Source organism: Zalophus californianus, chromosome 10 (assembly GCF_009762305.2).
Source record: "Zalophus californianus isolate mZalCal1 chromosome 10, mZalCal1.pri.v2, whole genome shotgun sequence".
Lineage (NCBI taxonomy): Eukaryota > Metazoa > Chordata > Mammalia > Carnivora > Otariidae > Zalophus > Zalophus californianus.
The window spans coordinates 103729433-103741758 of NC_045604.1; the positions used below are offsets into that span (position 1 = coordinate 103729433).

The 12326-nt window shown below is 57.4% G+C and overlaps 1 protein-coding gene across 10 annotated transcripts in view; it reads right to left on the minus strand.

Moving 5' to 3' along the window:
- Window positions 1-12326, minus strand: part of CLIP2 (CAP-Gly domain containing linker protein 2) — a 73704-nt gene that overhangs the window by 49444 nt on the left and 11934 nt on the right. For 8 of the 10 annotated variants that reach the window (XM_027611681.2, XM_027611678.2, XM_027611683.2 and 5 more), the window contains exons 2-3: window positions 10608-10708; window positions 1951-2141 (exon numbers count right to left, since the gene is read on the minus strand). In XM_027611681.2, the coding sequence (XP_027467482.1) occupies window positions 1951-2074 (124 nt within the window). In that variant the 5' untranslated portion in view covers window positions 2075-2141; window positions 10608-10708. Of the gene's footprint in view, window positions 1-1950; window positions 2142-6402; window positions 6628-10607; window positions 10709-12326 lie in introns of those variants that run through there. The other 2 variants (XM_027611679.2, XM_027611680.2) reach the window with 2 other exon arrangements.

Genomic DNA, 12326 nt, shown 5'->3' on the forward strand with positions numbered 1-12326 from the left:
GAGGGACGTGAGCATCCAACCATTCCTCTGCTAACACCCTCCAACAGCGCCGGTCACCCCGAAAACCAACCCGAACCCCTGCCCTTCATGATCTGCCTCCGCCACCCTCCCCAACCTCATTTCACACTCCTCTCCACCCAGACTTGTCTTCCTTCCTTCTCTCACAAACCAGGTCCATTCCTGCCTCAGGGCCTTTGCACCACTCATTCTGTCCACACAGAACATCCTTTCCCCTGTGTTTTCTCTCTCTGGCCTCTTCCCATTGCTCAGTAATGTCATGAGTAAAGGAGGATTTGCCACAACGGAAAGGAAGTCTGGGCCTCTAATGGGACTGTTCTGGACAAGCCTGCCTGCAAAAGTCTGCCCAGGGGCCACACCACACAGCTTCCTTACCCTCCCAGCCTTATTGTCTGACTCTGCCAAGGCCCTGGTTCTGCCAGCTGTCTATACCTTTGGCTCAGACTTTCCTTGACTCCACCCAGGGCCCCGATTGCCTCATCTGGCCCCTGGCTATTTTTCTGTCTCTCCAAACTTCTGTACCAATCAGATGAGATGGACGGTGTGTCTTACCCTGCTGCTGGCTGGAGGGTAATCAAAGCCAGGATTTGTGCCCAAAGACATTCATCACAGCGTCATTTATCAAAGTGGAAAAATAGGAAACAGTCATCCCCAACTGCAGAGAATGAGTTAAGAACACATTTCCAATTCTTTTTTATCATATTCTTTTTGATTTAAAACTCTCCGATGGCTTCCCAGTGTTATTACAACGGAAGCAAAATGCCCTGGACAGCCCCCAAGCTGTCCCCACCGTCGCCCACCCTCTCTCACCAGCACACTTGTCACTGGCCACATGCCAGCCACACTCTCTTTCTTGCCCTCCCCAATATATGCCATGTGCTCTTCTGCCACTGGGCCTTTGCACATGCTGTTTCCTCTGCCTGGAACACCCTCCCTTCTTCAACTAACAGACTATCACCCTCTGGACCTCGACTCACCTGTCCCCTCCTCGGGGCTGAACTCCCAGACCTGATCAGGCCCCAGTTCTAGGATCTCATGACACTCCACGTCCCCCGCCAGACCAGCAGCCCCAAGGGAGGGCTAGGCCCACTTCTGGTTTTGCTCAGAACGAGTGCTCTGGTGGTGAAGACTGTGTCAACAAAGCAGGCCTTTGATTTATAGTTGTTGGATGGACTGGATACCTTACAGCCATTAAAAATGATGAGGAAAAATCCACTTGATCGTATTAGAAGGAAAAAAAACAGATTTTCAAGTTGTATATGCAGCATGATTGCAAGCAGGTAGGAAAAAAAAAAGTAGAAGGATAGAAACCAAAATAACGGTTGCCTCTAAGGGTTAAGAGACAGGCAATGTTACCTCTGCAGCAAACTTCCTGAATATTCCACTGTGGGCTCCCTTACCCTCAACTTCAGAAGAGCATGTAGCTAAGAGCTGTCCCTCACGCCCAGCCCGGCACCCAGCCCCCACCTCTGCCCACCAGCAGGACGACGAGGGGTCAGGGGCGGAAAGGCCAAAGGACATGGTTCTGGGTGGCAGACAAGAAGGCTGGTGAGAAGATGGGGCTGGCTCGCTAGGACAATCCCAGACCCTGGAAGGGAACACGGCAGGGCGGGGAGGCCGGTGGAGGCTGGAGGTTGAATCCTGGCTGAGTGACCTTGGGCCCAGTGCCATGCCCACCGGATCCCCACTTTCTCACCCCTAAGCGGAGCCCGCAGTAGGACCTGCCTCCCAAGCAGGGGGAGCGGGAAAAGGAACGGCATGCATAAAGCGTGCATCGGTGCTCGGTGCTAGTTAATCCGGAAAGGGATTACAGCCAGACAGAAGGAAGAACTTCCGTGTGCTGCTAGCCCCCAGGCCGGTCTCTGAGGCGCTCTTCTGGAAGAACCGCTCCCCACACCCGGCCCCTCACCCACCGCCTTCAGCCCCGCGCACCTTCCTTGGAGCTGGTGGCCGCTGCCGCCACGGACACGGAAGCCGACCCAGTGGACGTCCGGCCCACGGGGCTCGAGTGCTTCCCCCCACGGCCGGGGGGCTTCAGGCCGCTGGGCTTCTGCATGGTGGTGCCACTCGGTGTGTGGAGAAGGGTCCGTGCGGGTCACGCCCTCTCTGCCATCACCCCTCACCTGTGGGCAGACGAGAGCAATCACCTCATCATGTCACCCCGGGCCAGGGCCCCCACCAGTGGTGACACAGCAGGATTCCCGCACCCCCCCGACCCAGTGGGGCGGGGGCCACCATCCCCCTCTTTCCTAGGGAGGGAAACTGAGGCACAGAGCAGTGGCAGCAAGCATGGGCCCGGTGTGGCAATGATGTGGCCTGGCCCGTGTCCTGGTCTGCCGGACTCCGAGGTCGGCCGTGCGGTCTCTGCCCGCATCCTGGACCCGGGAGGCGAGAATCAGGAGCAGGCAGGTTTGGGGGTCTGCAGGAAGAGCTGTCGTAGCCCCAGCAGCCCTCCATGGGGACCCCGCAGGTTCAGCTGAGTGGGACTCCCCCCCGAACACAGGCTGCTACGGATTGACACGCGTGGGTAGCCTGGGGCAGACAAGACAGGCCCGCCGTCCCCGGGCCCTCTCCTCCACTGCCCTATGCACACACCCTCTCTTGCAGCAGACGTTCACGGAGGGCTCGCCAGCGGCCAGACCCGGGCCTGCCCCGGAGCTGCAGGCCTTATCTGGCGAGCACACTGTCCAGTGGGGAAAGGGAATACAGAGCCCCACCGGATGAGCAGAGGATTCTGGGCAAAGGCATCACCCCCAGGGACCTCGGGAACAGGAAATTCCGTGCTCTCCGGGTGCTCGGCTCTGAGGCCGCTTCTGCCAGTCCAGCCCTACCCGTACCCATCCGTGGTCATGGAATGCTATTCTCTTTCAGAGAACCCTTTCCTCCACTCTTGATCCGTAAGACTTACATGGGCTGACCCCACCACACACAAGGGGAGTCGGCACATGACCCAGGCCTGGCCAGAGCCCCCAGGGTTAGTGAAGGAAAAATCGTATGACCCAAGGAGCACCAGGGCCTGGACTCTGGCTGGTACCTTTAGGAAGGGTGATTTTCTTTCTCTGGGGCTGCCTGGGTGTGGGTTGGATGCCAGGGACTACAGGGCCATCCCAGTTACCGCATGGAGGAGCCTGCCAGGGAGTGAGGCCAATGTGGAGAAAGCAGAGCTGAGCTGCTGGATTTGGATGGAGGGCCTGGATCCAGCTGAGCCTGAAGCTGGTCCCTTGAGCGCCTTACTTACACCAGTCAACAAATCCTCACACCTGTGCATCGTTTTCTCTTTTTGCCTAAACCTATTTGAGGGGCACCGTCTCTTGCAACCGAAAGAGTTCGGACTGATATAGAAGCCAATCCACAAGGCTCACGGCAGGAGTCTGCAAAGTGCCCTCCAAATGGCTGTCAGGTCAGCAAGTTGAGCCAGCGACACGATGACCTGTCTTAGCACAGCCATGGGATGAACTTCATGCAGGGCTGCCAGCCCTAAGAGCAGAGACAAATAATCCCCCCGGCGCACATTAGTGACACCTACAGGCCCAAGTTAGCCAACAGGAATACTGTCCATGGCTGTCAGCCTTAGCCTGGTCCTAGAGCCTTCCAAACCCAACATTCCAATCCTCCGATGGACAACTCCGACACCCCAGGAATCCTGGGGCCCGGGAGTCGCTCGATCAGCTGCTCCCTCATTCCCCAGAACCTGGCCCTCCAGCAAGCTCATTCCCCAGGGAAGGGACTGTGGGTTGCAGACATTGTTCTCTGGTTAGGTTAGGACTTGCTGGCATCCCTCCAAGCCCGAACGACTGAGCCAGCAGGGGCATGCTTTCTGGTGACAGCGAATATCCCTCCCTGTGGGTGGCTAACTGGCTTCCTGCTCCAGCGGCTTGGCGGGGGGGCCCTCTGACCTAGGAAATCCTGATGCGGGGCCCCATGTGTGAGGCAGAGGAAGGCCTCTAGTGAGACTGGAACAAGACGCAAGGTGCCCCCTCCCCATGCCTTTTGGGCCCCCTCTCTGCCTGAAACACCCCCCCCACAGAGGAAAATATTACAAATCATACATTAAAAGACTTCTATTCAGAACACTTAAAGAACTCTAATCACCAGGCGCCTGGGTGGCTCAGTCGGTTAAGTGTCTGCCTTTGGCACAGGTCACAATCTCAGGGTCCTGGCATTGAGTCCCGCATGGGGCGGGGGCGGGGGGAGTCCCTGCTCAGCGGGGAGTCTGCTTCTCCCTCTGCCCCTCCTCCCACTTGTTCTCTCAATCTCTCTCTCTCAAATAAATAAAATCTTTTAAAAAAACTAAGTTACATATATATCTACCATATGACCCAACCGCCCAAGAAAAATAAAAACACATTCATACAAAGGCCTGTAAAAAAATGTTCATAGCAACTTTCTTCATAATAGCCCAACAATGGAAAACAACCAAATACCCATCACCTGGTGAGTGATAAGCAGGGTATTTACACAATAGAACACTCCTTGGCAATAATGAGTGAGTGTGACATGTGCAACGATACTGACCACCCTCAACAACGTTACACTAACCGGCAAGACACCCAACACAAAAGACTACATACTGCACGATTCTTATTTATAGGGAATCTCAAAACTATAGACACGGAAAGCAAATCGGGGGTTGCCTGGGGGTGGAAGCTGGGACTGACCAGAAACAGGCATGAGAAAACTTTCCAGAAGCCAGAAGTGTAATGGATTGTGATTGGCCGCACAACTTGTATTTATACTAAATATCAAAGTAGTCACAAAGCCATATTTAAAATGGGTGAATTTTGGGACACCTGGGTGGCTCAGTCGTTAAGCACCTGCCTTCGGCTCAGGTCATGATCCCATCCAGCCCCACATCGGGCTCCCTGCTCCGCGGGAAGCCTGCTTCTCCCTCTCCCACTCCCCCTGCTTGTGTTCCCTCTCTGGGTGTGTCTCTCTCTGTCAAATAAATAAAATCTTTAAAAAAAAAAAAAAAGGATGAATCTTATGGTCTGCAAGCTAAATCTTACCTTCTAAAAACTATATATAAAAATAAAATCCTTGGGGCGCCTGGGTGGCTCAGTCGGTTGAGCGACTGCCTTTGGCTCAGGTCATGATCCTGGAGTCCCGGGATCGAGTCCCGCATCGGGCTCCCTGCTCGGCAGAGAGTCTGCTTCTCCCTCGGACCCTCCCCCCCTCTCGTGCTCTCTCTATCTCATTCTCTCTCTCAAATAAATAAATAAAATCTTAAAAAAAAAATAAAAATAAAATAAAATAAAATCCTTGACGGCTCTCCAGAGAAGTTAGTGCGGCGGCCTTCAAAGCCCTCCTCATCTCTTACCTCCAGCACTATGGCCCTCCCTTGCCCACTTCACTCCAGCCAAGCCGGCCTCCGGCCACACCTGGATCACAATAAGCACTCTCCAGCCTCAGGGCCTTTGCACATGCTATTCCCGAGGCCTCAAATATCCAGGTTCATTGCTCATCTCCTTCAAGTATCTGCTCCAACGTCTCCTTCTAAGATTACAACCCCTACCTAGTCCTCCCCATCTCCAACCTGCTTTGTTTTTCACTGCTGCTCAAGGAAAGGGACTAAGGTCTGTTTTGTTTACTGTGGTCTCCTTCATCCTGACAAGAGGCCTAAGAGCCCCAGACCCCCCAGCCCCGCCGGTGGTCCGATGCCATGGCTTTTCATGTAGGCAGTCTGACCTTCCCGCTAGCCAGCATGTCCTATGAGGCAGGGACCAGGCATTACAACAGCATTCCTGGCATCGGAGTCCCCAACCAGCACTGCCACAGATGACCCTGCATTCCCTCCTTACTCACCTGACAAGTCCCCACCTCCCAGACCCCACTTCTGCCTTGTCTCCCACCTGCTTCATTGTTCCAACCACCTATGCAATACCTAGCCCAACGCTTCCTCCTCCACGAAGTTTCCCCGAACCTCTGGCCCACGGAGACCTCAGAATGGCATGCTGAGCCAAGGAGAGATAATACTGTTCTCATTTATCTTCATCTTGCCTCCCGGGAGCCCGCGGGCAACCCCAGGCAGGGCCCTAGCTTCTCTGAGAACCCGGCCCCAACAAAGCACCTGGCCCAGAGCCCATGGTCCGGAAACCCCGTGTGAGGGCACACCTGCCACTGCCCAGAGGACAAAGGCCTCCAAAGCCACAAACCTCCAGGACACTCCTCCCAGGGGAGGTTTCCGGAGGCTCCCAGCTTTGCCCCCCTCCCTCCTGGACCCTGAAGATCCCAGCAGCCTCTAGTGTAAAGAAACGGGTATGCCAGGCCTTGCAGGAATGGGGCCTCGTTCGTCCTCCCGAGCCCTGATGAGCCAGAAGCCGACTCACAGGAAGAGCATGGGAAGCTCTGAGAAGTTCAGAGACTCAGAAAAGTTCAGAGACTCACCCAACGTCACACGCTGCTCAGAGGCTGTGCTGGACCCAGCCCCGGGGCTGGCCCTCCCCCTGCTTCCCTAGGCTGGCCAGCCTGGGCCTGGACTAACATTTGTGAGACCCCTCGCCTCTGGGAAGAGCGCCCGCATGCCTCGCCGACAAAGGAGACCAGAGGAGCCGGCTGCACGGCTGCACTCACTCATTCCCTCGGCCCACCGCCACTGCCGGGGCGTGGGGAGGGCTGGGCAGGAGAGGCCGGTGGCCGCCCCCCCCCCCCCAGGGTCTCCAAAGCTGGGGAAGCCGAGCGAAGGGGAGAGGGGAGGAGAGAAGAAATGGTGAACAGGAAGAGGGGGAGGAGACCTGGGGCCAATCACCCCTTTGTGACTCAGCCCTGCTCGTGGGATAGAGGAAGGAAGGGCTTTCTTGGGAAAAGCCAGGATGGTGATAGATTGGCCACTGGCCACGACCTGGGGGGCGGGGCAGGCCTGGGAGACAGGGAGGGAGCAGAGGGCAGGCAATGTGGGTCCAGACCCCGAGCCACCACGAGCAGCTGTGGGTCCGTGGCCGGTGGGTGCCTGTTGCATCACCACCCCAGCGGGGCTGGGGGGTCTGGGGCTCTTAGGCCTCTTGTCAGGACGAAGGAGACCACAGTGAATGAGAGGGAGCGGGAGCGGGACATGAGGAGGGTAAGATGGGGTGGAAGTATGGCTGCCCCGTGGGGAGCGTGGATGGGCGAGTCAGGACACACACCCCACAGGCGGCCCTCGGCGCCTGGCCCATGGAAGCCCCCGGGGAAGGGCAACTGCCACGCCGACGGGTCTCTATTATGATCTCGGAAGGCCCGGGGTGCACACGCCGCCTCCCCCAGGGACTCGGGGCCCGGGCGAGGCGGGCAGGGGAGGGGCGGGGGAGGGCAGGCAGCATTCAGACCAACAGGCCCCCTTTGTGCTGCCCTCAATTGCCATTTACCAAAGACAAACCCGGGCTGCATTTCAGGGTTTCCATTTCAGCTGCCCGGGGGTGGCGGGCCCCAGGCTCAGCGGGGAACGAGGCCCAGGAAGTCTCTGCCAATCGGAGGCCCAGGGTGTGGCCCTGATGGAATAGGGGGTAGGTGCCAAATAGGACAGTGGAAAGCCCATGTCCAGGGTGCTGCCATAGCCAGGGGTTGCGGGAGGCGGGCACCAGGAACCCCTCCGGCCGGAGGGAAGCACTTTGGCAAGACACTGTTGCTGGATGAAGCCCAGTCTTCAAGCCCAGGCTTGCCACCCCCAACCTCAGGGCTCCCCCGGGTTATTCTTCCTACCCCTGCCTCCAGGATCAGCAGCCAGGGTGTCCATGCTCCCTCCTCCTCTCCCAACCCTGTGGTCCGAGTGCTGGGCAGCAGGGCCCAGGGATGAACTCCATGCGGCCCCTGAGCCCTCACCACCAGCCCTAAGGCTCAGGCCACGTCAGCACCGTGGGGGCTGGGGGGCGGGGGAGTGCTCTGTAATAGGGAGCATGGGGCGCTGGGGGCCGGGCAGGGGAACTTCCAGGCAGAGGCCAGGTTCTGCCACGTCAACCAAAGAGTTGAGGATTTAGTTGCTAAAATGTGTGTGGTGGGGGGTTCACGCAGAGATGGGGAGGAAGAGCAGGGTGGGGGTGGGGGGTCTCCCAGTCCCACACACAGGCCATCAGCCTGAGTGGATGTGGGGCTGCAGAGGGTGTCAAGCAAGGGGTGTGCCTATTGGCAAAATCACTCAGGAGCTGATGAAGGCGCTGGGGCAAATGAGGGCAGGGAGGCCACAGTCCCAGGGGCCGCTGTGACAGACAAGGGTCACGACAATGCGGCCTGAACCACCACGGGGGGGGGGCTGGAGGGGACAGAGAGCGGAGACGTGCTGAGCGGCATTCGGTGGCCAACGGTGTGGGTATGGAGGGAGCACCCGGGGTCCCAGCAGGAGGGGGCATCTCTCCACATGGAGAGGGACCTCGGAGAAGGTGGGGGCTGGAGGGGGGAGCCCGGTTTGGGACATGCTGGGTGTGAGGTCCCCGAGAGACGCTTGGGGAGGGACAGGAGGCTGAGTGATGGGGTCCTTGGGAGAGTCACTGGGGACAGCAAAGGCCAGGGAGAATCACAGGCTGGGAGCACCCCCCGGTATGTGACATGAGGAAGGAAGATTTGAGGGCACCCCAGATAGACAGGTTAAGAACAAGACCGGTAAGAACGGGCAGCTTTCGGGCGCCTGGGTGGCTCAGCCGTTGGGCGTCTTGCCTTCGGCTCGGGTCGTGATCCCAGGGTCCTGGGATCGAGTCCCGCCTCGGGCTCCCTGCTCCGCGGGAAGCCCTGCTTCTCCCTCTCCCACTCCCCCTGCTTGTGTTCCTGCTCTCGCTGTGTCTCTCTCTGTCATATAAATAAATAAAATCTTAAAAAAAAAAAAAAAGAACAGGCAGCTTTCGAGGCGAGGGTGCCACCAGACAGCCGCCGGGCCTCCCAGTCAGCAGGGAAATGCAAATCCAAGCCACAAGGAAGGAGATCCCGTTTCCCACCCAATCAGATGGGCAAAAAGTCAGAAAGCCAGGTGACACCAGGAGCTGGCAAGGCCGGGCAGCAGGGGCTGGTGGCCGCGGAGCCCGAGCCTGGACCACATAGCCCGGGAGGCCCTCCACGGTGCTGAACGCAGAGTCCACGCAACATCCGGGGATGTGAGTTCGGGGTGGGAACAGGGCTGGGGTGCGGTAACTGGGGGCTCTGTTCCTATTTCTAAGATTTGTTTCTTAAGTCCTGCAGGATGTACATGGGTGTTGATCATATTCTGTCTAGTCCTTTTTCTGAGTGCCTAAAATATTCATAATCATTTAAAAAAATGTATAACTCTACCTCTGAAACTAATCTGTTAATTAAATTTAAATAAAATAATTTTTTTTTTAAGATTTTATTTCTCTATTTGACAGAGACACAGCGAGAGAGGGAACACAAGCAGGGGGAGAGCGAGAGGGAGAAGCAGGCTTCCCGTGGAGCAGGGAGCCCGATGCGGGGCTCGATCCCAGGACCCTGTGATTATGACCTGAGCTGAAGGCAGATGCTTAATGATTGAGCCACCCAGACACCCTAAACTAAAATTTCTAAAAGATGTAAAGGCAGACATAGGAGAGGGGGGAAGCAAAGGGTGGCTTCCCTCCCTGTACACACCCACCCAGAGGAATGGGGGGGCAGGCCCCAAACAGAGTAGACCCCCCCCACAGGTGCTAACTGCCAGGCCAAGGCTCCCCTTGATGTCTGTGTGGTGTGGGCTCCCCCAGCCCTGCCCCACCAGGCACCCCAACACTCCCTCCTGCACCAGAAACCCAGTACCCCCCCAACCCCTGAATCTAGCAGGCGGGTGTGACCACTGTCCAGAGGACAAAGGCCTACTCCCAGCTGCCACTCTCTGCTTATCCCACCCTGCTCGGAAGGGAGCCTCATTTGTCTGCATCTGACCGAGGTCGGGGACTTCCGCCTGGTGGTGAAGCTGGAGTCCCCACGTGGGGGCACAGAGCAGGGCGGGGCTGAGACAGGCTCCCTCCCTGCGAGTCCTGCCAGCTTGAGGGGAGGGCCAAAGCCGGGGGCCTCACGGGACGGCCGGGGAGACGGCGCCGGCCTGCCTGTGCCCCCGTCCCCACACCCAGTCTTCGCTCTCACCCGGCCAGCGAGGCCCCACAGAGCCAGCCCAGGCTGTGCAATCCTACCACTCACAGGGCTGTGGGCCTGCCATTGCAGGAGACGGTGGCCCCAAGAAGGACAGGGAGGTAGCGGGCCTTGCCTGGGAGTACCAAGGGGCCTGGCAGCCATCCAGAACCAGCCTGGGGAAGGGGCCGGCCCGAGCCTCACAGCAGAGCTGGGTTGGAACCCAAGCTGGAACCCAGGCTCCACCAGCCGATGTGGCTTCAAGAAGAGGCAGGCTGAGGCAGGGAAGATGGGGTGCTGGGCTGGCAACATGGACACAGAGGGTGGGGCACGCAGGGGCTGAGTTAGAGGACAACCCGAGGGCCCCAGTGGACCCCAGCTTCTCTGGCACCTGAGGCTGGGGGCAAGCGGGGCCAAGTCCAGAAGACTGGGGTCCAGTTCCACGTGCTCACCATTCTCACAGCCTCTAGGCTCAGGGCTGGAGACCCCAATTTGTAAAGTCAGCGTTTCCCCCCCCCTGCCCACAGCTGGGGGTGACGGAAGAGCCCTGGGGATGACTGGGCTGTCTATCTTACCTGAGCTGGACACCCTGGAGCGGGGCCATCTTTTCTCAGGCCGGGAGGTAGTTCAGATCCTGTCTCTCAACACAGCAAAGGGGATCGGGGCTGTGTCGGGTCTGGGAAGGGGAAGGAAAGTCAAGGTCAGTATACTTCCTTGCCTTACACACACACACACACACACACACACACAGAGTTGGCACACTCAGAACCAGGGGCAGCCATGGCTCCAGAGCCCGCTCCAGGCTGCGTGGCCACACCCCCAGAGACTGGACAGCTGGGGCCCTCCTGCCACGGGCCCAGGATGCAGGCAGGCACTGGCTGACTCAAGTTGTCCTCCGACCCACCTTTATTCCCATTTCACAGAATGTGAAACTGGGGCCCAGGCTGCCGGTCACAGAGCAAGGGACCAGGACAGTGAGATTCAAGCGACAGAAACGTGCTGGGCAAGGGGGTCCCTGTGACCAGATGAAGTCAGAGGGCGAGGGAAGGAAGGGGCCTGCTGAGGTCACCTGCTGATCCAGGCAGAAGAGGAAGGAAAGGGCTCCCGTGTCCTGTCTCCCAGGCCAGGACACTGAGCTACTCCCCTTTTACTAGTGTAGTGCTGTCCCACACATTCAGGCCAGGGAGCTGAGGGAAAGCACCCCATCACCTGGGGTCCCCTCCCCAACCCAGCCAGCCAGGCCTCCTCTCTAGGGCCAGGATTTGCAGAAGAAACTGAAAAATACTCCTGAGTGCCGGTTAAGCATCTGCCTTCGGCTCAAGGCATGATCCCTGAGGGGTCCTGGGATCGAGCCCCACATCAGGCTCCCTGCTCAGTGGGAAGTCTGCTTTTCCCTCTCCCTCTGCCCCTTTCCTCCACTTGTGCGCGCACTCGCACACTCTCCCCGCCTCTCTCAAAGAAATAAATAAAATCTTAAAAAAAAAAAATACCCCCGAGCAAAGGATGGTCTTTACAATAAGTGATGCTGGGTCAACTGGACAACCACATGGGGGAAAAAAAAATCATGATCCCGCCTATAGTGGGTAGAAATGATGACTTTCCTTCCCCTCCCCAGACCTGACACAGCCAGGATGTTCATGTCTCCATCCCCGGAAACTGTTAACATGTTAGCTTCCACATGGCAAAGGGGAATTAAGGTTGTAGATGGAATCAAGGATGCTAGTCAGCTGACCTTCAGATGGGAAGATTATTCTGGATTATCCAGACAGGCCCAAAGGGATCACAAGTGTCCTTCGAAGTGCAAGAGGGAGGCAGGAGGGACAGAATCAGGGAGATGACAGACAGCGTGCCAACAACTCGGTGCAACAGTGCTGGTTTTGAAGACAGAGGAGGGGGCCACCAGCCAAAGAATGTGGGCAGCCTCTAGAAGCTGGAAAAGGTCAAGAAACAGACCCTTCCCCGAGCTTCTAGAAGGAACACGGCCCTGCCAGCATCCTGATCTTAGCCTGGAGTGACCCATTGCAGACTCCCGGCCTCCAGGATTGTCAGATGACAATACATTTGTGTTGTTTGGGGGCCAGTACGTTTGGGGTCACTTGTCAGAGCAGCAAAAGGAAAGGAATACGTTGACTTCACCTCGTACACAAAAATCAATTCCAGATGGACAGCAGATCTAACTGTGGAAGGCAAACCAATACAGCTTTTAGCAGAAGACGTGAGAAAAAAATCTTCAGAACACTAGGGTAGGCCAAGATTTCTTAAGCAGGACACAGAAGTGCTGGAAAGCAGGGAAA